Here is a 25,405-nt window from a genome sequence, read left to right on the forward strand (position 1 = left end):
TTGCTACATAAGATATGTTTGGTTGTCCATATATATAGATACCATTGGCATTAATGAGCAGCTTGTAAATGCATGTTCGTCTTGTTCCCCCCCTCAAGCACTACAGAGAGTGGCCTACAATGCCTCATACATTAAGGTTGAATAACTCTAAAAAGAGGGTGGCTTGAATTGAACTCCTGTAGTCGCACTTGGTTGCAACGGAGTTGCAAGGCGACAAATGTGAAAAAAAAAAAACGATTTGCTTGATTTTTCGAGACGGGTATTTATCGCGCAGGCCGAAACATCTCAATTTCGCCCAAGACCGGGGAAGTCTGGCCTTCGTTAATTCTCAGAGGCTCCAACGGCAAAATCTTGCTAGCTGCTGGTTCCGAACTCGAATGCTTCAAATCGTTTGACGATTTGCGCGAGGGAATTATTCTCGTGAGTACAGCCTCTACCAAGTCACCCATCTTTGCCGGGAAACTAATGGAACGGACGTCATTGTTCTCGGTCAATACTCGAAGACTCGGCTGTCCGGGTCTATGGTGATCACTGGCCATACCCCTCTTCGGTTGAGGCTTGACCAAGTTTGCCGATTTGTTTTTCTGTTTCCGTGTTTGGTATTTTGTCCATGACAGAGGAGGTGCCGAAACGTTCCGTTGAGAGACCTTTTGCAAAGCACTGTATGCAACTGAATCCTGAGACAAGGCATGCTGCTGTGCGGAATTAATTGACATGCGATGTGCTCTGCTACTGATCCTGTTAGAAAGGTAATTTCCTCCGGAATACAACTTACCTCGCATTATTTGCCCGTTTTCCGCCCGACTCAGCCGACTCGTCTACCTTGCTCCTCTGTAGTGTCGTGCGATTGTTTGCTTCAGATTTGTTGGCTCCTACTGTATCACCTGTCGAAAACCCAATTTCATTCTCTGCGCTACCTTCCTGGCACACTTGCATTGGGGCGCTCGATTCGGGAGTGGTCGCTGAGGCTGTGCGTGATTGATACCAAAGCCTGGAAGAGATACGTCTAGGAAGACTAGCCTGGATATCCCAGGATCCGCTCCCAGATCGCCAGATTGTGGGAAGTCCCGTCCTCTCCGTGCGAGGACAGTTTTTCCTCTTGGGTGTTGCAAAACTGGAATCCTCGGCAGTTGTATCCGATCTACTGTTTTGACGTCGTTTGCGAATGCTCAAAGTGTGAGTGATCCGCCTACTCGTTGGTTGTCTCGCGTCAACCTGGCCGTCGTTGCTTTTCTTGAAAATGCCATTGTAGATGCGTGGAGAGTCTTGTGAGCTATCATCACCGTCATCTGCCGTTGCGTATGAGCTGTGACCTTCGCCACCAAATCTTCTGAGGATGGAGTTATCATCATGCCCTGCTATCTGTCAGAAACACTTTTGGCAATAAGGAAATACTTACATTCGAAAGGAGACAGCTCTAGACTTTGCAAGTCTTGCATGCTTAGGACATTGGCCGGCGAATTGGAGTGACTCGGACTAGGTTGTACGCTTGGCAGGACAGATGGATAATATGAGGAGGAAATTCCTCCAGGTGTCTCGGGCAGCACTATTCTTCCCTGACTGGAGCTCGAGGATGCGTTTTTCTTTCCACCGAAAGGAATAGCCAAGCTACCTTGTCGATCACGATTGGCAGAGCCCGACTTTGATCCGGTCGTTCCTTGCGATCCCCGCTGTTGAATCGCGCAACGCGATGCTGATGGGCGACGCTGCGAAGTGCCACTCTGTCGAACCGGGTAAGATATTGTGACGGTATCCTGACTGAATTCGGAAAGTCTGTTATCAACAGGAGTGTTCTGACGCCGATGAAATCCGGGGGACGGCAGCCTATGATCCCGCACACTCAAGGAGGGGCTGCCTCGCGGCAGTGACTCTTGAAGCGCAAGCCAAACATCTAATGTAGCGTGACTGTCACTGCCAGGGATAGTCTCTTTCGTTCGTGCTAATTGGGGAACTCTCATGTTGGGCTGTAGCAGGTTCGGCAGCGACTTGGATTCTGATATCTTCCCGGGTGCAGTGTGGCGTTTCCATGACGGTGGTGCGTTTGAAGTAGTGTAGAGCGGCGTAGCGATTAGGCCCGATTGCTCACCAATTGTAGCCGGGCAGCTACTCCATCGTTTCATTGAAGAATTCCGAGATCTGATCTTGAAGGACGATAGGCTTTGTATAGGGGATGGGGATGGTGCAGGCAGGTGGCCGCTGCTATCAATGGAGAATTCGATGGCATCCCTGGGGCCATGACCAGGATGGCCAATGTCAATAAAGGGCGTCAAATATCTTGTGCTTCGGATAGAAATATGAGTTGATACAGACTTGCTGTGGTCTTCGTTCAACTCCTCCTGAATTCTTTGGGCTCGGAACCGGCGAAGCTCTGCACGGCGAGCAATCTCGTCCTTGTCGTTGTCAGGAGAAGTTTGCAGCCTTTGCGGTGGATCCTTGTCATAGGACAAGTGTCGTATCAGCTTTGACTTGACCGTCTCAAGCGCGTTGCTGGTCTTTCTCTTGGGCAAGTCCAAAGTTTGGACGCCAAAGTCATCCAAGCTCAACCTGCTCAGATCTCGAGAAACGACGGCACTGTGAGTCACTTTGGACAGCCCATGGCGAGCTGTGACTTTGGACGGCGCTGTCTCAATGGATGCGCTTGATGATCTTTTGCCTCGATGCCGAGAAAAGCAACCGCAGAGGCTCAGCATGACCACGGCAAGCGTTGCTGTGGGCGTGCTATTCGAAGTTTGCCACAGTTTAAGGGTGAGAGGGAGTTTGTATCATCTAGATGCAATTGAAAGACAATGCTGACGAGCGTATTAAGAGTTGATCTCAATAACGAAAGAGGGCAGCGAGCAATGTGTCATGTAGAAAGTTGCAGTCGTGGCGGCCAGCAGCCATCAGGAGACCAGCTCGCGCCCGGCGGCGGAAGGTGTGATGGAGGCATTGTGAGGCAGGGGTTGGCGGCACAGGATATTTGACGGCATAGCGTTGTAGAGAAAAAGGTAGAGAGAGTAGAATATGCCGTTATGGTCGTTGAAGTACGAATTAGTATAGCATTGCTGAATAAATTTGTTTTGATTGCGGACGAACGGTATTATTGTCGGGGTCAGAGGTGGTGCGTCCCGGCCAGCTGGCAGCACGCGCCCGTTTGCTTGTACCGACTACCTACCTACAGGTAGGTACGTAAACCTATTCTGCGGCTCAGTGTCTCAGTAGGTCGGATCGTTGAAGGCACCAGCACATGTGTGGCTTCTAGGCCAGGCCTAAGGTATCTATCTGGAGGCTCGGGCTACAACGTTGAAGTTTTTTTCGATAGTGGCGTCAGTATTGGACGACAGCCGAAACAACGTCGAACTCGGTCATAGTGAGCGAGCAGTGCTGCAGTCATTTAGAATTGTACGTTACTACTACGACGGTTTCTAGTCTTCGCATTGAAATCGTTGATGCGCTATTACTGATCTCTAAAGAAGAACAGGAACTTTCCGGATCTCGGGCAGTTATGGGTCGTCGCGATTGGAAGGCTTTGGGCCCTCGCCGCCTCGCTACCGTGGAAGCTTCTGAAGCAAGATAACCTCGACATCAGTCGATTTCAATGCCATGTCATGCGCCGTCTATAAAAACATAGCAGCAGAAACCGGCTACATTCGGTTGTCCTGGCGGCGTCGCAAGGTCGCTTCAAAGTGTTGGTGTCGGGACATCGGGCCCTCGGCGACAAAAAGCCAAAGGCTGCCAGGAGAGTCAAAATTCTTGCCTCATTGATGCTCCTCGATCCGGACAAGCTTGGCTTTTCTCGAGCTAAAAGATGCGGGCCTGGTGATGGCGCAATCATAGTTTGTGGTGTTAGCACAGAGCCGGGCGGTATCGAGCTCTGGTGAGTGTGTTGAAGAGGGGAGGAGGGGCAGAAAATCCCCCTCCTGCCCCTCTCTGGGTCCCTGGCTGTGTCTCATAACCCACCAGCCGGCCGCTGCGAAATCCACCAGGCCCAGCTGTGCTGCAGCCACGCGCTGTAACAATCCCAATCCCTGGCAAGCAGCAGCCAATTCTGCGCCCACACGTGCAATGAGTGGCTCGTGTTAGCCGACAGTGCAGGAAATTGCGTAGCTACCGAGTAGACCAAGCAAGTGAGGGGCGTTATACTGGGCATTACGAAAACGAGAGAGCTCTAGCTGGGACTGCAGTGCAGCGAATACAGCTCTGCCAGCACGCCATGCTCAAGTCCCCCACCAGAGCCCCTCACCAGCCTGGCGTTTGGTATTACACAGTGCCACAGTGCGGTTGACGAGACGATTCTTTCGGCCGTTGTCGGGGCTGCCTCGCTCAACAGTCACTGTGAACTGCGACTAGCCCGAGCAAATCATGGTGACAAACTTGATTTAGCAGCAAGCCCTTTCACAAGATTTGACCCCCCCTAATTGTAATGCTCATTGGTTGGTCTGGCGACCATAAGTAGACCCTTAGCCCAACTAAAAGACCCTGTAATCTTTGTCGTATGGTGCAAGCTACAGATAGTTGTTTGCTGGGGCAACCCCTGGAGCTCCTCTGTAGTTCCCTGTTTCCTCGTCCAATGAAATGAGCTCTCCGCTACCGCTGCTGTACCAGTAGGTACTTTCCACTCTCCCGCCAGGCAGCCCAACGCAACCCCTCCCCCGCTTCCTCTTCCACCACCGACTTTTTTTTCTGCGCGGTTCTGCTCCCCGCCTCCGCCTTTATCAGGTATATACATGCAAGCCCACCCGCTCTCCTCTCAGCAGCTCTCTTTTTCCCTCATCTCCCCTTCATCCCATTTCTCCTTTTCCTTTTAAGAGTCGCTTCTGTGCTTCTTGAAGGATTTCACACCTGTCTTTGGTTCATTGAGATACCAGCAGGTTTTTACTTTGTATGTGCCAATCCCTCTTCTGCCCCTCGCCGTTCCGGCTTCATCGGCTGCCCCGCCATCACCGAAAATTTCCCCTCAACAGTCAAGTTTCCTGGCCTGACCTTGAACTCCCCCGCTAACCACACTTCTTGTCATCTCCAGACATAAACAAATATTCCGTTCAGAATCTTCGGGATAACCGCCAAAATGGTTCAGTCCGCTGTTCTCGGTTTCCCCCGCATGGGTGTCAACCGTGACCTGAAGAAGGCTACCGAAGCTTGTTAGTACCCCCGCCCACTCGATACTGTTTCATACAATTCTCGTTGCTAACATTGCATCTTCAGACTGGGGTGGCAAGATCTCTCAGGCTGATCTCCTTGCTGAGGCCAAGCGTCTTCGCCTTGCTCACTGGAAGATCCAGAAGGATGCTGGCGTCAGCTCCATCCCCAGCAACGACTTTGCTCTGTACGACCAGGTCCTCCACCAGATCCAGGACTTCGGTGCTGTCCCTGATCGCTACACCAAGGATGGTCTCGACACCATCGACCAGTACTTCGCCATGGGCCGTGGTCACCAGAAGGGTGGCGTCGATGTCCCCTCCCTGGAGATGGTCAAGTGGTTCGACTCCAACTACCACTACGTCAAGCCTACCCTCCAGGACAACCAGACCTTCAAGCTCGTCGACACCCCCAAGGCTGTCACCGAGTTCAAGGAGGCCAAGGAGGCTGGCATCGAGACTCGCCCCGTCCTCGTCGGCCCCGTGACCTTCCTTCACCTCGGCAAGGCTGACCGTGGCCAGTCTGTTGACCCCATTGACCTTCTCGACAAGCTTCTGCCCGTTTATGAGCAGTACCTCACTCAGCTGAAGGAGGCTGGTGCCGAGACTGTCCAGATTGATGAGCCTGTTCTCGTCTTCGACCTTCCCGCCAAGACCAAGGCTGCTTTCAAGCCTACCTACGAGAAGCTCGCCAGCCTTGGCGACAAGATCCCCAAGCTCGTCTTCACCACCTACTTCGGTGACATCGTCCACAACCTTGACCTCGTCCCCAAGGATATCTACGCTGTCCACGTTGACCTTGTCCGCAACCCTGAGCAGCTCGAGACCGTCATCGGTGCCCTTGGCCCCAAGACCATCCTCTCCGCTGGTGTCGTCGACGGCCGCAACATCTGGAAGACCAACCTCAAGCGCGCCATTGAGACTGTTGAGTCTGCCATTCAGAAGCTTGGCAAGGACCGCGTCATTGCTGCTACCTCTTCTTCCCTCCTCCACACTCCCCACACTCTTGCCTCTGAGAAGAAGCTTGACGCCGAGGTCGCTGATTGGTTCTCTTTCGCCTCCGAGAAGGCTGTTGAGATTGCCCTGATTGCCAAGGCCGTCACTGAGGGCCCCGCCTCCGTCAAGGAGCAGCTCGAGGCCAACGCCAAGTCCATGCAGGCTCGTGCCTCTTCTGCCCGCACCAACAACCCCCAGGTCAAGGAGCGCCAGTCCAAGATTACTGCCCAGGACTACAGCCGCAAGGCCGAGTTCCCCACCCGTATTGGCGAGCAGGAGAAGAAGCTCAACCTTCCTCTCTTCCCCACCACTACTATCGGCTCTTTCCCCCAGACCAAGGAGATTCGCCAGCAGCGTCAGCGCCTCACCAAGGGTGAGATCACCGAGGCTGAGTACGACAAGTTCATCGAGAAGGAGATTGATGACAACGTTCGCATCCAGAAGGAACTTGGCCTCGACGTCTACGTCCACGGCGAGCCTGAGCGTAACGACATGGTCCAGTACTTCGGTGAGCGCCTTGACGGCTATGCTTTCACCACCCACGCCTGGGTCCAGTCGTACGGCTCTCGCTGCGTTCGCCCTCCCATCATTGTTGGTGACATCTCTCGCCCTGCCCCCATGACTGTCAAGGAGTCCAAGTACGCCGTCTCCGTCTCTGACAAGCCCATGAAGGGTATGCTTACTGGCCCTGTCACCTGCCTGCGATGGTCTTTCCCCCGTGACGATGTCCACCAGTCCGTCCAGGCTGAGCAGCTTGCTCTTGCCCTCCGTGACGAAGTCGTCGACCTCGAGAAGGCCGGCGTCGACGTCATCCAGGTCGACGAGCCCGCTCTCCGCGAGGGTCTCCCTCTCCGCTCTGGCAAGGAGCGTGATGCTTACCTTGCTTGGGCCGTCAACGCTTTCAAGCTGTCCACTGCTGGTGTCGAGAACGCCACTCAGATCCACTCCCACTTCTGCTACTCCGAGTTCCAGGACTTCTTCCACGCCATCGCTGCCCTCGATGCCGATGTCCTCTCCATCGAGAACAGCAAGTCTGACGCCAAGCTCCTCCGCGTCTTCGTCGACTCTGCCTACCCGCGCCACATCGGTCCCGGTGTCTACGACATCCACTCTCCCCGTGTTCCCAGCGAGCAGGAGATCAAGGACCGCATCCAGGAGATGCTCCAGTTCCTCAAGCCTGAGCAGCTTTGGATCGACCCCGACTGCGGTCTTAAGACCCGCCAGTGGAAGGAGACCAAGGAGGCTCTGGCCAACATGGTCAGCGCTGCCAAGGCTTTCCGTGCCCAGTACACCAAATAAGCGGCTACAACATGCCGGCTTGGGGTGGGTTACGGGACAGGATGACGTGATAATGTGTTATTAAAGAATGAATCATTTACAAAGTGTTTTTTATGGAAGGCTGCGCGAATTCATGCCGGCTACGATTTCAACATCGGCGTTTTTTGGGAGGTTGGCGACAGATGCGCTTGCTGGTGCATCCCGACAAAAAGTTTATTCAACCCACGGGTTTTAGGGACATGGGACATTGGCGAGGCGCACATTCAACATAGATACATAGTTCCCAATTCGGGACAAAAAAGCCCAGTTGGGTTTATATAATAATGGACAAATAGCATCCAAGACGATTTCTGTATTCAGTGACCAATTTATGTTTATGCTCAAATAAATATTGCGTTGAAACGACATCGAGACACGCTGGTGCGGAGGTGGTGCTTGTTAATGGGTCACGTGAGTTCGCGTTGGTGACCGTCGCGACCACGCGCATCACCATGAAGATGCCGCTGCAATGAACCACCAAGAACAGTCTCTTGCGACGCAGATACTTCAATGGCCACATGGCTCCCGCCTTTATAGCTGACTCCGACGATGAGTCGGAGGGTAATACCTTTTCGCCACCGCCTGCAGCTCAAACAGAGGACCCTCCCTCGTTTGCAAGCACCAGGTCAGAGCCTGCGAGCTTGGCAACATCGTCGACAGACCCCGTCTTTTTTCAGGGCATTTACAAGGAACAGCAAATTGCTGCGGCCCGGCAGCAGCAGCTCAGAGACGGCGGCGTCGATAGTTGGAGCCTCCAGCTGACAGCGCCGGCTGGGACCGAGCAAACGGACCCTGTGTCGCTACCGTCCCAGTACCCAGAAGGCACACCATTGGCTGTAGGGGATCCGAATCGTGGCCACACTTCCCACGCGGTCAAGTCGGCTATTATGAAAGAAAAAAGGTTGAGGCAAGACATCGCAGGGGCTGTAGACCCATATGCATTTCCAAGCAGTGCGGAGGAGGATCAAAGAGTTGGCGGACCTCAGGCTGGCTGGGCGACGGAGACTGATTTCGCAGATTGCGGGACTGGGGGTGCAGGTATTGGCGAGGAAAAGAAAATGGGACCACCGTCCAGGAAGAGGCAACGATTCAGTGGACGCGCAAAAGATGGCGTAGACAGTTCCCTACCACCAACAGCACCGCCAATCTACAGCAGCATCCCGCCGACAATGCCTCCGGGTGACATTGGCGAAACTGAAGACGTTGATGAGGCGAAGATTCCAAGTACTTTGGCGCCCACAATGTCTATCGGCGAAGATCCGTCGCTCATCATCAATCCTCGTGGCCTGTCTAGCAGCCAGAAACAACAATATGTCACTCTGGAACTTCCGGTGTCTAGTAATCCGGAGCGACAGAGGGACCATGACGGCGTATTACCTCAGCTCCCACCGCAATCGAGCGCCCAATCTCAGCGCCAAAAAACACCCTCAAAGAGGTCGACTCCGTCGAAGTCAAGGACGACGAAGCAGCGACGTGGCAAATCTCAACCCGGAGGGGACATTGCGGCATCTATCCAGCTCGGCACGCCCGAGCAGACGCAGGAAAAACAATCTACAAAGGTCCTTCTCGATAGCGATGAAGAAGGATACGAACTCAATGGAACTCGAGCAGTAAAGGAAACCGAAGTAGAGGACGACATTTATGAGATACAGCCTTCGCCGGTGAAACCTGCCAAGAAGAAGAGAGGGAGGCCGAAAAAAGCGGGGAAGGAAACACAAGAAGCTGCGGTTACGCATTCGGAAACGACAGAGGGAAACAAGCCGGGGGAGGCGGCCAGAAAAAGAGGGCGGCCGAAGAAGTCGGAACCTGTCGTGGTGGAAGAAGCAGAGCAGGTCGCTGGAGTCAATTTAGACGAAGCCCCGGCCCAAGTAGCGGAGGAGGATGAGACCAAGGACGAAGCAAGGGATACGACCGACGTCAACCTGGAAGATGTAACAGTACCTCAGCATGTCAAAGTCGACAATGAAAAGGCCCTCGAGGACCCTTCAGTTGCTGCCAAGCAGACGCCGCAAAAGCGGGCTGGCAAGGGAACGGCAACACCACAAACGAGCAGTGCAAGCAAGCCACTATACCGAATAGGATTGAGCAAGCGATCTAGGATTGCGCCGTTGCTCAAATCGCTACCGAAATGAGGTAGACTTGTGCCTGGCTCAGCACTGCACTGCTTCTGACGTGGTAGCTGAATGCGAATTCAGCTACGATGCTGAGTATTTGGTACAGATGAGACATGAGGGCTTTATTATAGCTAATCACCCACTGGTGTGGGATTAAACGAGTTATGAAGAAACTACGAATTATCTCCATTTCTTAGGTTGCTCGCAGCCGGTTGCGTGTATGTCTTTAGCGTTGTGCGACGCCCCATGCGCAAAGCCGGACTTGCTTTGTCCATTTTCTTGGAAGAGCCCAAAAGGCGAGACGAAGCAGTTGTGTGCATAGCCATTGTAGTCACGGACTGCAATGTCGACATGCGTACTCAGATCAGATTTGCTTGGCGACAGAAGCGCCAATACGAATAATACTCGTATGGGTTTGCTGTCGGATCCTGGATCACAAAGAGACTTCATCGGGCTACCTTTGTCTCCCAATGGGATCGTCTGTATGCAGCAAGGCCACCAACACACAGGCAAGCCTCCTCCACTATCTAGCCGCCAATGTCACGCCACTCATGCAAGGCCATCCATACGCAGCCCGTCAACAAACACTGCTGCCTAGAAGACCTTTTACTAGCGTTCCTTTGAGATTAGGATGCCAACGCCCGCACAGCGCTGCTTTGACTCGAGTATGAGCGGTTGTATTTTTTCGCTGTGTAGAGACAATAAAACGCCACAACATTGCAAGAGAAGAGAGCAGACCGGAACAACACAAATTTACAAACATTAGATCGCCGACGAAGGCGGTGTTGCCAAATGACGGCCAAGGAGATCACCGAGTTCGAAAATGCATGCGCGGCGAGGGCCATGGTGGTGCCCCGCTGGTTGCCTGGGAACATCGTTTTTTGGTACAGACGGAATTTACCATTGGATAAGTGGCAATTCATCTTGGTGGATTGCGCACGAGGCGCTGCTAAACCGGCATTTGACCATGCCGCTCTTGCGACCACGCTCGGCAGCGTCGACGGCGGCGCCAGCGAGTCGCTAGATGCGGACCAGTTGCCCTTCACCTGGCTCAATGTCGACTCGGACGGCGCCTGGGTGCGCTTCCACTACGCAGACAAGATCTGGCAGTTTTCCGAGGCCAACGCGCTGGAGGTTTGGTATGGAGAGTTTGAGAAGGACCAGTTTGAACAAGACTACGACATAACGAAGCCCTCTCCGAGGACGTCGCCTGGTCAGTGTTCAGTGACCATTGTTAATCTGACAGGCGTCATGCTCGGGTACTACTGGATTGACCACGACGGCAACAATGAGCGTCGCATTGATCAGGTGCTTCCCGGAAGCTCTTTCCCATTTACATCCCCGATCGGCCATAGATTTCGCTTCTGGGAAGCCTCTAGCGGGCGTAACGTGGTGCTAGAGCTGAAGCAAGAACGTGGCATTGTCAACATCGAAGACCGGCGTGAGGGTTTGGGAGTAAGCTGGGACAATGGTGGTGGCTGCGAGCCTGAGTCTCAAGCCATCGAAACTGTAAGAAAACCAGACTATGAGATGTTTGTCCGACGGTACAATCTGTGGATGCGCAAAGATGGAGTCGAGATGCAGCTCTCCTTCGACGGCTTTGAGGACAACCGCTACCAGAACGCCTCTGTGTCGCCGAACGGGCGGTACGCTGTAGCGATGCAAACTAGAGAAGGATCTAGATACCCCTTGGAGCTCAAAAACTCTGTGCCGGATGATCAGTTCCGTCCCAAGGTGCTGAGCCACCATACCTACAAGAATGGCTGGCGGAGAGCCGGCGACCATCTTGATACAGACCGACCTCACCTCTTTGATATGCATGCACGACGTGAGATATCAATTGATGGTTCCTTGTTCTCGAATCCCTATCAAATCCAACGTATCGGGTGGTCAGACTGCGGCAACAAGTTTCGCTTCATCTTCAACGAGCGTGGACACAAGCATGTCCGACTGCTAGAAATTTCCAGCGACGGCACCGTCAAGATGCTGGTGGAGGACGGCAGCGACACAGTCGTCGACTATAACCAGAAACTCTGGTATAAGATGTTGCCTGCGACAAACGAGGTTCTTTGGGCTAGCGAGCGCGACGGATGGAACCACATCTACCGATTCGATTTGTCAGATGGAAGTCTCAAGAACCAGGTCACTCAGGGCGAGTGGGTGGTCAAGTCGGTGGAAAATGTTATCACAAAAGAGCAGAAGATTTGGTTTACAGCATGTGGCGTAATTCCTGGCCAGGATCCATACTATGAGCATTTAGCCTGTGTCAATTTTGACGGATCCGACTTCCGACTGGTGACGAGCGAGGACGGAATGCACAATTGGAAGTTCAGCCCCGACCGCCGATATATCATTGATGTATGGTCCCGTGTTGACCTTTTACCGCATACATCTGTGGTAGAAGTGGCCACCTCTAAGCAGGTTGTGTTCCTGCAGAAAGAAGTCGTGGACCTAGAGCCCGCGGTAACGTATGTACCGCCAGAGCGGTTTACCACCAAGGGCAGAGATGGAGAGACGGATATCTGCGGCGTCATCATTCGCCCGCATAATATGGACGAGACGAAGACGTACCCTATTATCGAGGTCATTTACGCTCATCCATTCCAGTACTTTACGCCAAAGCGGTTTGCAGGCCTCGGCGGATCTCGAAGGAGGGCGGGCGACAGCTACGTGGTTGTCTTGATTGACGGCATGGGGACCAACGGGCGCTCCAAAGCGTTCCGGGACGTCGCGTACAAGAACCTCAACGACGGGGGCTTCCCTGACCGGATCGAGTGGATGCAGGCCGCTGCTAGGACGCGGCCGTGGATGGACATTTCCCGCGTCGGCATCACGGGAGGCTCCGCCGGCGGACAAAACGCGGCCGCGGCGGTGCTGCACCACAGCGACTTTTACAAGGCGGCCATCGCCCTCTCAGGCTCGCACGACAACCGCATGGGCGACTGCAAGTGGGCGGAGATGTTTATGAGTTGGCCGATAGACGAGAGCTACGAGAGAAACTCCAACTGCGTGAATGCGTGGAAGCTGGGCGGCGCGCTGATGTTGGTGACGGGCGAGGTGGACAATGTGGTTGATCCGTCGACGACGATGCGGATGGCGAGTGCGTTGATTGATGCGGACAAGGACTTTGACCTGGTGGTTATACCCAAGCACGGCCATTTTATGAATGGCGTAGAGTGGCTGGCAAGGAAAGAGGCACAATTTTGGGCGAGACATTTGTTGAATTAGTATCAAAAGTAGACCCGATGCAGTCAATGAAAGGCACGTTTGATACTTTGGCGTCTTCAACCATGACCTTGGTAGGCAGTCGGACAGCCCGCAATAGTTAGCACGCAATCTTGAAAGGAACGTTAGTTAGCGCAGCAGCGTTGTGGCGGCCAGTCTGAATCGTTACTGGTAGCGCTGGCATGCGACTTGGGCCGACAGTCGGAAGGCCATGACTCTGCCCCCGCTGTCGCCGTCCGTCTGCCCCTCCATGAAATGGCATTCGGGCGGATCGGGTTGGCGGTCAATGATGGGTAAAATAGCCATCTTGCGACCGGTAGAAACTTTCCATTCGCCAATTGACTGAATCAAATACCATATTTTCAGACTTTGACACCAAAGAAGAAGCAAGTTGGTCGTCAACGCAGTCTGCCAAGTGCATCGAAATCTGCAGCACCCTGTCGCCGACACCAAGTCCCCTCTTCCCCCCACCTGCGGTAGTTTTTTTGCCCACCCAGGGCCATCAGATCGCCCTCCGGACAGCGGCAACCTCCCCGAAGCTTGACTCTTTGGGCGCCTTCTTCTTTATTTGTCACGAGATTTCTTTTGCCATTTACAACAATCAACCTGCCGGCATCTTGTCTACACAGACCATGGCGACGACCAATGGCAATGCTGCGGCCGACGCCCAGCCCAAGGCCCCGACCGGCAACCCTTCACATCGCTATCTGAGCACCCGTGGCGAGGACTCTGGAGTACGTTTTCGTCCGCGTTACATCCTGCGGGCCAAGGTTCCCAGCGCATCGCGTCTCGTCCTCCACGGGCGAGAAAAGAGAAAAGAAAGGGGGAAAAAAAATACTGACCAGCACCTTGCAGTTCACGTTTGAGCAGGCTGTCCTCAAGGGCCTCGCCTCCGATGGCGGCCTCTTCATCCCCGAGGCCATCCCCGCGGCCGCCGACTGGCAGGCCTGGAAGGACCTCTCCTTTGCCGACCTGGCCTACGAGGTGCTCTCGCTCTACATCTCCCCCGACGAGATCCCGCCCGCCGACCTCCGCGACATTGTCAAGCGCAGCTACGCGACCTTTCGCCACGCCGACACGACGCCGCTCGTCCACCTCCACGACAGCCACTACCTGCTCGAGCTCTTCCACGGGCCGACGTTTGCGTTTAAAGACGTGGCGCTGCAGTTTGTCGGCAACCTGTTTGAGTACTTTCTCGTGCGCAAGAATGAGGGCAAGACGGGCAAGGGTACGATGGACAGCACACAAGCAGCAAATTTACGTTGAAGGGGCCAGACGGGGCTAACACAAAAATCACAGACCGCCACCATCTCACCGTCGTCGGCGCGACCAGCGGCGACACGGGCTCGGCCGCCATCTACGGCCTCCGCGGCAAAAAGGACGTCTCTGTCTTCATCATGTTCCCGACCGGCCGCGTCAGCCCCGTCCAGGAGGCGCAGATGACGACAGTCCTCGACGCCAACGTCTACAACCTCTCCGTCGGCGGCACCTTTGACGACTGCCAGGACATTCTCAAGGCGCTCTTTGCCGACGAGGACGCCAACGCCGCCCTCAACCTCGGCGCCGTCAACTCGATCAACTGGAGCCGCATCCTCGCCCAGATTGTCTACTACTTTCACGCCTACTTCTCCCTGGTGAAGCAGGCGCCCGACGGCTTCAGGCTGGGCGACAAGGTGCGCTTCGTCGTGCCCACGGGCAACTTTGGCGACATCCTGGCCGGGTACTTTGCGCAGCGCATGGGCCTGCCGGTCGACAAGCTCGTCATTGCCACCAACGAGAATGACATTCTCGACCGCTTCTGGAGGACGGGCACGTACGAAAAGCACGCCAAGCCGTCGTCCCAAGGCCCCGGAGAGAATGGCGCGACGCCCGCCGCCGCCGTCGTCGACGCGGATCCGTCCGGCGTCAAGGAGACGCTCAGCCCCGCCATGGACATTCTCGTCTCGAGCAACTTTGAGCGCCTGCTCTGGTTCCTCGCCCACGAGTTTGCCGGCACCGCCGGCATGGGCGACGAGTGGAACAAGCGCCAGGCCGGCCAGGAGGTCGCCGGCTGGCTGCAGCAGCTCAAGGCGGCCGGGTCCTTTGGCCCCGTCTACCCGGACCTGCTCGCCGCCGCCCAGCGCGACTTTGAGAGCGAGCGCGTCACCGACGCCGAGACGCTCGCCACCATTGCCGACTTTTACCGCCGCGTCGGGTACGTCCTCGACCCGCACACGGCCGTCGGCGCCGCCGCCACGCGGCGCTCCGTCGCGCGCGCGTCGCCCGGCGTCCCGCACATTTCGCTGTCGACGGCCCACCCGGCCAAGTTCTCGGGCGCCGTGGAAAAGGCGCTCAAGGGCGAGCCCGGGTTCGACTTTGCCAAGCAGGTGCTGCCCGACGAGTTTGTCGGGCTCGAGACGAGGGAGCGCCGCGTCGCGACCGTCGAGAACGACTGGCGCAAGGTCCGCGATCACGTCAAGGCCCAGGTGGAAAAGGAGCTGGCGGGACAGCAGTAAAGCTGGTGATGTGACGAGGTGGAGGAGGGGAGGACGGGGTTTGAAAATTAAAAAAGATATATTTAGAGCAGGGCGGCGCTTAAAGCATACAAGCAGAATGATTGATACGTTTGCTTTCTTTTTTTTCTTTTTTTTTTTTTAATATCAATGCAAATAGGACCGGAAAGAATTTATTTGCACTTCTTGACATGTTTAGTTATTTGTGCTGGTATTTGTGCTATATAAACCTGGCTTTCATCTCCAATACAGTTTAGTTTCCACCCGAGTAAGCCATCACATTGCACCAATGAAAAGTCATCTTCTTGAAAGAAACGCAAAGAGCCACCCGTTGCGGTTCAACGACCAGCTAGTGACAGAGGATCAAGAAGAAGAAGAAAAAAAGAAGAGGAATAAATAGTAGTAAAACGATTCAAAGAGCTGTTGCCGAAAATCAATAGCAGAAACGCCGACGTAGATGCATCAGTAGGGTGTGGTTGGTCTTGTGTTCGAGTTTTCGCTTTGTCGGACAGAGCTCATGTATCTTACATTGCTCATCTTCTCAGGGAAGCATCGGCAAAAGGCAACAAAGACGTAGAAAACGGGCTTAGCCGTTGTCTTTGATGTGCTTCTTGATAAACTCAAACGACGAAAAGAAGATGGCATTGACAACGCATGAGCGGCTCATGGACACTGCCAGTCCGCGGTACATGTCGCGCTTGAGAAAGGTGATTTTCGGTGCGGGTTCGACTTTTTCGCCCCGTGCGTAGAGAAGCGAATTGCGCTGATAAATGCTCTTGGCCGAGTCGATTGGATCTGCATCAGACATTAGTCTTCATCGTTAATGAGCTAACCAACAGGTCCACCGTACATATTATGGCCCAGGAAATAAGGCCGCAGGAGCCACCCGCAGCGACAACAGCGAGCTTGTTACTGCTGTCTCCCGCAAATGTAGTTCCGAGTTGCTTTCCACTTTCATAGACCATAAAGTAAATGCCGGTTCCGATGGTGTCTCGCACTGGCTAGTGTTAGCTGCGTCGGGTAAGCACGGGCAACGGTTGTCGAGTCGACTTGCATTGATGTAATCGGAAGCCAGTATAGAGGCCCAAGACGCCTCGATGCTTTACAATAGTGGCCATTGTTCTTAAAGTGCCTTTGTTCTGATAACTCTGCGCAATGGCGGCGCTCTGCTTCTTGGCCCCGCCGCGCTCTGCTAGCAGAACAGCAACTTGCGAACTGAGTTTGCTGAGCTCAAACGGACAGGCCAGTATGGGTATAACAGCCCCAGCCGTTGCACCGGCCGCGCCGAAGCAGGCGATTGAGTACATGTTTGGATAATTACCCGGCTTATTGACGTGGCGTAAAATGTCGAAACCAGTATTCTTCTTGACCCATCCGGCGTAGGCGTATTTTGCTCGTTGGTATATCGAAAATGAGACAGTTCGGACCAGAGTGATGCTGGCCATGGGGGCTGTCACGCCTGTTTGTCGCAGATTCGTTAGCATATTGTTGAGAAGGGTGAAATTTGCCACAGATTTGATCAAGGCTTGATCACAGCAATCATCAACCTACCCCGAAAAAAGCCGCCCAAAGATTCTTTCTTGTACGTTTGCTTCACGCAATCGAGAAAGCCACGATATTGGTACGTCTGCATGCGCGTCTTGACGCTGTCGAGAGGGAATGCGACAAGGGTGGAAAAGACGCTGGAGCTGCTGGCTGCAATTTCGGTGCGATAGCGTTTCGTGAGAGACTGGCGCGGCTTCTCGCGCGGAGCCGGCGCAGCATTCTGTTTTGCCGGCGGCGACGAGTTGCTCGTCATTGTGGCAACGGTGGAAGGGCGAGAGGCGGCAGCAGGCACATGTTGCGAGTTGGCGGAGCTATCGCTTGTGCTGACGTCGAGCGTCATTACCTCTGGCGAGATGGCAGCGGCCGGTCACAGACGTATTCAGGCTATGGCCCCGATGATTCGAGGCCAGAGTCCGGAACGGTGATCGCAGCGTGGCCAGTCGCCAGAAGCGCCGTGTCCATTAACGAATTGAAGCTCGATGGGAAAGGGCAAAAAGTCGAGGGAGAGAGCGCCGCCAACTTGTCCGGATGGAGATGAGTTACAGCACCAGAGGCGCTGGCGATGTGGTGAGAATGTCAGAGAATAATACCGTTCGTTGAGATTCCCAGAGAAGCGGTAGCAATCGAAAGTAGCGTGCAATGCTGTAGACTAGCTGAGATTGAATATGGCGAGAGGAGGAGAAGGATGGAACAGGCGTGGTTTGACTCGACGATTGAGCCCGATGGCGGGGCGGGGGCTGCGTAGCTCAGAGGCCCACTGGCAAATCGGCCGGCCTACAGGCCAGACCAAGATGGGATGGCACAGCAGGTGCCGAGGTATCGCGCTGACCCGAGCAAAATGGCTGGTGCAAGGGAGGATCCTGATGAAAAGAGGTGAGAGATGATTCGAAAGTTTGTGAAACGCAGCCTATCTGGAAGGTAGCTTTTACTTTACGGATGAGGGGGATCGAAAAGGTGGAGATGGGACAACGGAATACCTACCTAGTACGTTAGTTACTACCTAGGTACCTAGATGGTGGTGGCCTGGCAGGTGAGAGCGAGGTGGTGTCCTGAAACGCCCAGATAGTACCATCATTGGCGCAAGATTGACATCACAGCAATGATGGCATTCATTCGCGATACATTCAAAGCAGGTATATGAAGCAAGCATTTTCTTATTATAAGCTACATGGCTCATCAGTACCTACCTTACCTAGGTAGTTAAGATGGTGGTTTAGCTGAGCTTCAGCACTACTAGGCTATTGTGGGGGCTGCATGCGAGCGCTGTCGAGGCTGTTTTGGCGGGCTGCGATAGGCTGTTGAGCTGCAAAGCTTCAGCGCTCGCTTGTGGCTACAGTGGCTGTCTGGCATGGCACATGGCACTGGAACTCCCCTGCGCCCGTTTGCCAACGCTCCCACTTCAAAAGCTTCCATCCAGGGTAGCCTCACCACATGCAAACAACAGCAAGGCGGCATCCATCAGTAGCCATACAGCGGGCTGAATCAATCCTTCAAAAGACTTCATTCATCATGGCTGATACGAGAACCACAGGGCCTGAGACTTGTGCCCCCATTCAGCGTCTCACTAGATCATTACCTCGCTCAAAGCCGTCGGGTCCATTGCTGGACGGATGTGTTCCAAATGTCCTGGCACAAGATTCGGTCGACCGATAAACTTGATCCAGCTGTACGGGTCAGCAAATTCGTCATTGAGAGACGCACGCTGGCCTTGCACTGCCTCGGGAAACTCGCCCGCCACGCCGACGGATCCCACCTCCGCCTTGTACTCTTCCCACAGACGCATCAGCTCGGCAAACTTGGCCGGCTCCGCGTAACGAAGGTTTCTGGTCTCACCAGGGTCATACTTCATGTGGAACAGCTCCCACTCCTGCGGTCCTCGCGGTGCAGGCACAAACACCAGCTTCCAGTGGCCCTGTCTCAAAGCCCCTGAGCCGGCAATCTCGAATCCCGTCACATATGTGTCGTCGTGGATATCAAACTCCTCATCTGTGCAGCGCCTCTTCTCACCTTCTGCCATCTGGATAGATTGCAAATATGGCTGCCAGCTTTTTCCTCGCAGTTTGGCAATCTCTCGGCCCTTGTAATGTGTCCCTGGGTGCCTCAGACCAGCCATCTCCAAAAAGGTTGGTACGATGTCCATGACGGTGCAGTATGCCTTGGTAATACGCGCAGTCGAAGTCGCTGTGCCCTTGGGAGGTTTGACAACAAGTGGCACCCGGCACCCACCTTCTGTTGAGTGCATCTTGAACAGCCTCGATGGTGCAGTCGCAGCTTGTGCCCAAAGTGCACCATACCACACAAACGAGTCACCTCGACCAATGTTCTCTAGAGAATTGTTGTAGTACTTGGCAATGTGGGCCGCCACCTTATCTCCCATGATTGGTTGTGCTTCATACGAAGCTCCTTCAGCTCCGTTATCCGACATGAACAGGATCATGGTGTTGTCATATTCGCCCGTCTTGCGAAGATGTTCAACAACGCGACCAATATTCCAATCCATCCGATCTACCATGCCTGCATATACCTCCATTGCCCTGGCAGAGCTGTCTCTTGTGTCTTGGGGCAAGTCTTCCCACTGTTGAGACTCCTGCTCGCCGACGCGCACGATCGGGTGCGAAACGACGTCCTTGTCAACGAGACCAAGCTTCTTGAGACGCTCGATACGTTCGGATTTCAGAACTTGCGGTCCATGTTGGTACATGCCTATGAAGTACTGATTAATCAATTGACTTTGGAGAGATGCAGCATGCGATCGAGAAATTAAGTTCGCACCTTTGTATTTGTCTGCCACATCTTTCGGAGCCTGCAGTGGCCAGTGTGGCGCGGAAAACGGAAGATAGGCGAAGAATGGCTTCTTGGCTTCACCATCGTCTCGGCCGGAGAGGTACTCGATCAGCTTGGATGCATAAGCATCCGAAGAATAAAAGTCTTTCGGGAGTTGAGCAATCTGGCTGTCCTCGACATGCAAAGCTCGAGTGGCCGTTTCGAAGAAACGGTCTGCGTGGTCCTGTTCCTCGTACTGGGGCTCGTAGCCTGACGCAAGTGACGCTGTTAGCAGAGAGGTTGTCTTGTTGAGGCTATGTGCCGGGTCCAACATACCATAGTGGTTGGCACAGCCAGGCAGAAGGGCAAAAGACTTGTTGAAGCCGCGACGGATAGGATAGTGCTGAGGTTTCAAGCCCAGATGCCACTTTCCGGCCATCATCGTGTGGTAGCCACCGTCTTTCAGGAGCTCTGGAAGAGCCACAACGCGCTCATTCAAGTATCCTTCATGACCAGGCTGACCCTGGTGTGCAACAGAGCTACGAGTAAACTCGGCCAACTCTCCCAGGCCTGCGATGTGGTGATCAGTCCCGGTCATCAGCATCGATCGAGTTGGCGAGCACGCTGCCGCCACATGGAAGTTTGTGAAGCGAAGGGCATTCTGTTCCCGAGAAAGTGCATCAATATTGGGAGTTTGGATCTCGGAACCGAAGCAGCTACAGTCACTGAAGCCCAAGTCGTCGGCAACAATGACTAAGAAGTTGGGGCGCATCATGGCGAGAGCTATGTAAAGATAAGAGCCGGATTAAATGGGAGTGGACGATAATAAAGGCACGAGACCAAACGGGACCAAGGAGGCGGCCCGACCTATAAATACGGAGAACAGAAAACGAGACCCTCAACATAATCCGGCCTTACACACCAAGCCGCACCGTTCAGCCCGTGTTTCCCCTCTTTCAAGCGAAACGAGACACGCAAACCCTGGCTTGATTAGCTGAACAGAAACTAGGAACTCGCACGCACAAGGCTGCATTCGTCTGCATGGCCACGAGGCAATGGATCATCTACCGGCTGGATTGTGTGCGGACTTCGGCAAGCCCTGGCGCATTCCTTAGGATAGCCTGGCTCTTACAGGTCGCACAGTCTTAGACAAAATGGGCCATGAGTCTTTGAAGCCAGGGGCACGGCAAGTCCCCTCTTATTCGCCGCGGCCGGCAATGGAAGCAAAGAGCTGTTTCCAATACGGGTATCGGCAATGAAGGCAACAGAGTAGAGAACTGAAGCTTCCACCAGTCATACAGGGCAGGACGGGGCCAAGAAGCCAGCTGTGGGACATGCAGGCGCCACGGAAACGAGGCTTGCAGCGTACTTGGTGGCTGACCAATCCGGAGGTTGAGTCGATATTCGAGGCGTCACGCTGCTAGTCTTCGCATACATGTCGGAGAAAATAAGTATGCGTCAACGTGGCAATTTGGCAAGGCCAGTAACGCGACTGGCTGCCTGGTTGGGAGGGGTAAACGAGGGACGAGCTAGGCTCTACTCCCGGACGGGCTATGTCCGGGCCCAGCAGGCTTGCGCTCTAAACATGCATCTCCGACTTCATTGGCAACTACTTAGGCGGGAGCGTTTGAAAGGGTGGCTGTCGTTTGGAGGTCTAGACGTCTTGACGGCCAGCGCTAACGTACCTCGTCACCTGCCTGAGCCTTGCCTTGCATGAGTCCGCTCCAACAAAGAGACGCATTTTTGCCCCAAACGTTCTTGATTAACTCGTATCAGTTAGTCTGCTGCGAAAATACGGACCGGGACGGCGCTAGCCGCTGCAGCAACCCGCATTCAATTGCAGCCCACAATCAATATAGATAGTTCCGACGACGGTGAGGAAGCAGCGCGCCAGGCTGCGGTCATGTTGCTGGTGCTCTCTCCAGTTACTCGCCTGCTTGATCTTGTTCGCACTTGATTCGTTTGGCTGCGAGTGGAATGACGGTGAACTCTATAACTTTATACCTAAAGGTAGAATTTAAGATGCCATCTGCGCATAGGAACTGTAATAAGCACAGAATAAGGCAGCCAAGACTTCCAATGGTCCGCATCCACCGTCGAGGGCAGTCAAACAGGACAGTCACACAAGTAGATCAAGCAAGCAAAACAGTATTAGTTAACACCCAAGCAGCACAGGCCCACAGCGCCGCCTCGGCTGTGGTTGGCGCTCGGGAGCAGTCCTTGATTTTGCGGCCGGAGCCTATTTGCCTGCTTAAGCAAATGACTGGCAGCGAGAACAGGAAGGTTGACACATCTCAAGATTACAGCCTGCCCAGACTCCACTGGCTGGCAGAAGAAGCTAACCGCGAGGCCGCCAGCCCATTTTTCGTTGCGCCCTCGGACGCTGCTTCAGATTCGAGAACGAAGCAGTGGCCCGTCCCAGAGCCTGATGATAAATTTGCTAGCTCCTGTAATTAGGTGATAGTGTAACATCACATGCAGACGTGATGTATGATCGTGTGAGCACATGATGGCGGGTACATCATTGCGGAAAGAGTAGTACTTAGTAGCCGAGCCTTGCAGGATGGGATTTTGCGACTATCGGTATGCAGGCGATGGCAAAAGAAATGAGGCAAGCAAGCCATATTGGTTAAAAGGGCTGCACTGCGGCGCCTGCCCGAGCCTTTCACGTTTGTTGCTATCCTGTATCTTCGCACTCTCGCTTTTTCGCACTCAGCCTGACTGGTTCAAGAAGTTCTAGCACGATACCTCTCGAGGAATATTGAGCGCCCCAATACCTTTGTCCCGCGCGACCTGGTGCGGCTGAGAAACACGACTACGAAGAAGCAAACAAGTTGGCCCTCGCGCGATGGCGGCTAGCAATGCTCATCTCAAGCACCAGCTTCTGCTACGCGAGCGCTTTCGGGTAGCTACACCTATGATTGCATTTATTGCCATGTATGTTGCAGAGAATACAGCAGCCTTTCCTTCTCTCCATGACCGGATTCCACATCGTCTCCTCGCGCTATTTCTCTTGTGCTGCTTTTTTCGGTCGATTTTGCGCGGCTGTTAGTTCATATGCATCTCTGTGTAACCACATTTCGGCCTGAATGGCTGGCGGCAATGAGCGATCGAATTCCGACGCTTGACGCTTTATCCCAACTGCGCCGCTGGCAAAACCGGCCGGAGCCGTCGTTCGAGCACAAAACCATCTTTCCAAACAAAAGCACAAATTACAGCAAAGTTGCGCAACTTTACTAATATATGATGCGCAGTTACACAGCCATGTGTGCTTTCAACTTTGGCTTTGATGTCGGCAATTTCGGTGGCGTCCAGGCAATGCAGCGTGAGTCCCAGTATCTCTGATCCGTACCCCTCTGCCCCGAGACTTGCGTTTGCCACAACCCCCCCTCTCGAGTCGTATGATAAGGCCAAAAGGCAATGTTCCAGCCGGGTCGCATTTCTGTGCTACTCTTGAGACGTGGTTTACTCGCGCGCCCTCCCATCTGCACGATCCCACATCAAACGCGCCGCTATATGTGGCCGCGGCCACGCATTCACACCACACATCCTGCCGCCCACACCCCCCTTCCGACATCACCATGCCCTTGCGCCGTGATGTGTAGACTCTCGGCTCGTCTGATTCGCGCCAAGCTCGAGAGGGAGGACCGAGCAAAGTGGACGGCGTGCACTATCTGTCTGCAAGGCAAGCATCGCTAACCACTCATCGTGTCTGCAGCTTTTGCCAGAAAGTTTGGCCAACTGGATCCTAAAACGGGCCTCTACTTTCTCCCCAGCTACCTGTCGTCCGTTATGACGGCCACGCCCTTCTTCGGCAAGCTCATAGGTGCCTTGGCCTGCGGGCCCATCTGCGAGCGCTGGGGTCGCCGGGCCGCTCTGGCCGTGCTGGCCTGCATCTCCGTCGTTGGTGTCACACTGCAGACGGGTGCGACGACGACGGCGCAATTCACCATCGGGCGCATCGTCAACTTTGCGATGACGGGGTTCTGCATCATCGTGGTGCCAGTCTATCAGGCCGAGTGCACGCCGCCGCAGCTGCGCGGGCTCACGACGTCGGTGATTCAGATGATGATCATCGTGGGCCAGCTCGTCGCGTCGCTCATCAATCTGGGGACCAAATCGATCCCCTCGGACGCCTCTTGGCGCATCCCCGTCGGCCTGCAGCTTGTCATGCCCGCCGTCCTGCTGGCGCTCTGGCCCCTGGTCCCCGAGTCGCCGCGCTGGCTGCTGGCACGGAACCGAGAAGACGACGCCAAGAGGGCGCTGCGCAGGCTGCAGAGCGGCCGCCTGTCGGAGGGCGAGCTGGAGAGGGCCCTGCAGACGCTGCGCGAGAGCCTAAAGGACACCCAAAAGGGGCCGTGGCGGGAGGTCTTTGATAGGAACAACCGTCTCCGCACGTGGATTGCCGTCGTGGCCATGGTGGGCCAGCAAATTACGGGCCAGGCATTCGTGAGCCAGTACGCGGCGGTGTTTTACCAGCGCAATGGCTTCGCGTCCCAGGCGCTGCTGTTTACCATGGTGTCCAACGTCACTGGTCTAGCGGGCACCGTGCTCGCGTGGACTGTGGTAGATGGATTCGGTCGAAGGTATGTTTCGTACTCGAGGAGTCTCATGGAGTTCGTCGACGCCAACACTAAGCTTCTCTCACCTGAACAGACCAATTCTCCTGATTGGAGGCTTTTTCATGGGTGCCTTTTTGTACATTGTCGGCATTGTATCTACCATCCACCACCCCTCTCGCGACGCTAGGAACCTGTTGGTGGCGGCCATTTCTCTCTTCAACATGGCGTACAACATGTCCTGGGCTCCCGTGTAAGTGCGCCCGCTCCCCCCCGCCGCGGCACCACCCGCTCTTCCCGCTTCCTCCCCACCACCAAGCTGTGACGATGAACTCTGAATAAGAAGAATCACGCCAGTTGGACTTTTTTGCACCTAGCGAAAGCCGAAGAAAAAAAAGAAAAACCAAGAGTAATGGGCTGATGACAATGCAGATCATACATTGTGCTCGGCGAAGTGACCAATACCCGCGTCCGCGAAAAGACGAGCCTGCTCGCCTGCAGCATCTCCATCGTCGTCACCTTTCTGACGTCCTTCACCATGCCGTACCTCCTCAACCCCGGGTACGCGGGCCTCGGCGGCAAGGTCGGCTTCGTGTACGGCTCGCTGTGCTTCGCCATGAACGTCGCGGCGTACCTCGTGGTGCCCGAGATGAAGGGCCGCTCGCTCGAGGAGATTGACGCCCTGTTCGCGGCGGGCGTGCCGCTGCGCCGGTTTCGCGGCGCGGTCCTGCCCGAGGAGGCGGCGGCGGCGGCGGCGGCGACGGCGGCGAGCGTGTCGGTCTGCGAGGACGACGAGGAGAAGCGCAGGTCGGAGAAGGACGTAGTCATCGTGTAAAAAACAAAGAAAAGAATTGTGCAAGAAATCTGACAAGCTTCTGCGCTGGGTTGTAATCGCGCCGAAAGATGACAAATTTTGTTAAACTCTGCAATAATTGCAATATTGCATCTCACATACATCCTTGCATGAATTCATCAAGATGACATCGGAGGAGCGGTATATTATTCTACTGCGTCCTGCCTCTTTGACCAGAACATTTGGAACACTGCCGTTGCAGTTTAGACACTGTAGATCAAGATTCCCTTGGAAGCAAAATCAGATTTTTCATGTCCTGCCATGCAATCACGGCGCACAATTGTGCAGTTCAATTTCTTCTCGTTGACTGTTTGAATGTAAAAACTCCCCATCTATATGCGCCAGTAAATACCGGCTCACCCACCCCTCCATGATGTATGCAATGCTTCTAAACATTTTTCGCAAGAATATCACTTTTTTTCAC

The 25,405-nt window shown here is 54.4% G+C and overlaps 8 protein-coding genes across 8 annotated transcripts; 5 read left to right on the forward strand and 3 right to left on the reverse strand.

Moving 5' to 3' along the window:
* Positions 1–263: 263 nt before the first annotated feature.
* Positions 264–1,439, reverse strand: LMH87_000270 (uncharacterized protein; the record flags this gene model as incomplete). Its single annotated transcript, XM_056198151.1, has 4 exons — positions 264–729; positions 776–884; positions 1,194–1,355; positions 1,400–1,439. 4 exons carry the CDS (start codon positions 1,437–1,439, stop codon positions 264–266), a joined length of 777 nt encoding a protein of 258 aa, XP_056055128.1.
* Positions 1,440–5,047: 3,608 nt separating this feature from the next.
* LMH87_000271 (uncharacterized protein) lies at positions 5,048–7,412 on the forward strand (the record flags this gene model as incomplete). The annotated part of the gene is made up of 2 exons (XM_056198152.1): positions 5,048–5,120; positions 5,185–7,412. 2 exons carry the CDS (start codon positions 5,048–5,050, stop codon positions 7,410–7,412), a joined length of 2,301 nt encoding a protein of 766 aa, XP_056055129.1.
* Positions 7,413–8,599: 1,187 nt separating this feature from the next.
* Positions 8,600–9,562, forward strand: LMH87_000272 (uncharacterized protein; the record flags this gene model as incomplete). The annotated part of the gene is made up of 1 exon (XM_056198153.1): positions 8,600–9,562. The coding sequence occupies one exon, from the start codon at positions 8,600–8,602 to the stop codon at positions 9,560–9,562; it is 963 nt and encodes a 320-aa protein (XP_056055130.1).
* Positions 9,563–10,336: 774 nt separating this feature from the next.
* LMH87_000273 (uncharacterized protein) lies at positions 10,337–12,772 on the forward strand (the record flags this gene model as incomplete). The annotated part of the gene is made up of 1 exon (XM_056198154.1): positions 10,337–12,772. One exon carries the CDS (start codon positions 10,337–10,339, stop codon positions 12,770–12,772), a length of 2,436 nt encoding a protein of 811 aa, XP_056055131.1.
* A 629-nt stretch (positions 12,773–13,401) lies between these two features.
* On the forward strand, positions 13,402–15,264 carry LMH87_000274 (uncharacterized protein; the record flags this gene model as incomplete). The annotated part of the gene is made up of 3 exons (XM_056198155.1): positions 13,402–13,503; positions 13,625–13,997; positions 14,069–15,264. 3 exons carry the CDS (start codon positions 13,402–13,404, stop codon positions 15,262–15,264), a joined length of 1,671 nt encoding a protein of 556 aa, XP_056055132.1.
* Positions 15,265–15,847: 583 nt separating this feature from the next.
* LMH87_000275 (uncharacterized protein) lies at positions 15,848–17,059 on the reverse strand (the record flags this gene model as incomplete). Its single annotated transcript, XM_056198156.1, has 4 exons — positions 15,848–16,056; positions 16,112–16,258; positions 16,316–16,720; positions 16,813–17,059. 4 exons carry the CDS (start codon positions 17,057–17,059, stop codon positions 15,848–15,850), a joined length of 1,008 nt encoding a protein of 335 aa, XP_056055133.1.
* Positions 17,060–18,370: 1,311 nt separating this feature from the next.
* LMH87_000276 (uncharacterized protein) lies at positions 18,371–20,344 on the reverse strand (the record flags this gene model as incomplete). Its single annotated transcript, XM_056198157.1, has 3 exons — positions 18,371–19,509; positions 19,579–19,839; positions 19,906–20,344. The coding sequence occupies 3 exons, from the start codon at positions 20,342–20,344 to the stop codon at positions 18,371–18,373; spliced, it is 1,839 nt and encodes a 612-aa protein (XP_056055134.1).
* Positions 20,345–22,132: 1,788 nt separating this feature from the next.
* LMH87_000277 (uncharacterized protein) lies at positions 22,133–24,963 on the forward strand (the record flags this gene model as incomplete). The annotated part of the gene is made up of 7 exons (XM_056198159.1): positions 22,133–22,238; positions 22,304–22,365; positions 22,451–22,506; positions 22,824–22,894; positions 23,288–24,155; positions 24,226–24,381; positions 24,561–24,963. 7 exons carry the CDS (start codon positions 22,133–22,135, stop codon positions 24,961–24,963), a joined length of 1,722 nt encoding a protein of 573 aa, XP_056055135.1.
* Between the last annotated feature and the right edge of the window lie 442 nt (positions 24,964–25,405).

This window comes from Akanthomyces muscarius, chromosome 6 (assembly GCF_028009165.1).
Source record: "Akanthomyces muscarius strain Ve6 chromosome 6, whole genome shotgun sequence".
Classification (NCBI taxonomy): domain Eukaryota; kingdom Fungi; phylum Ascomycota; class Sordariomycetes; order Hypocreales; family Cordycipitaceae; genus Akanthomyces; species Akanthomyces muscarius.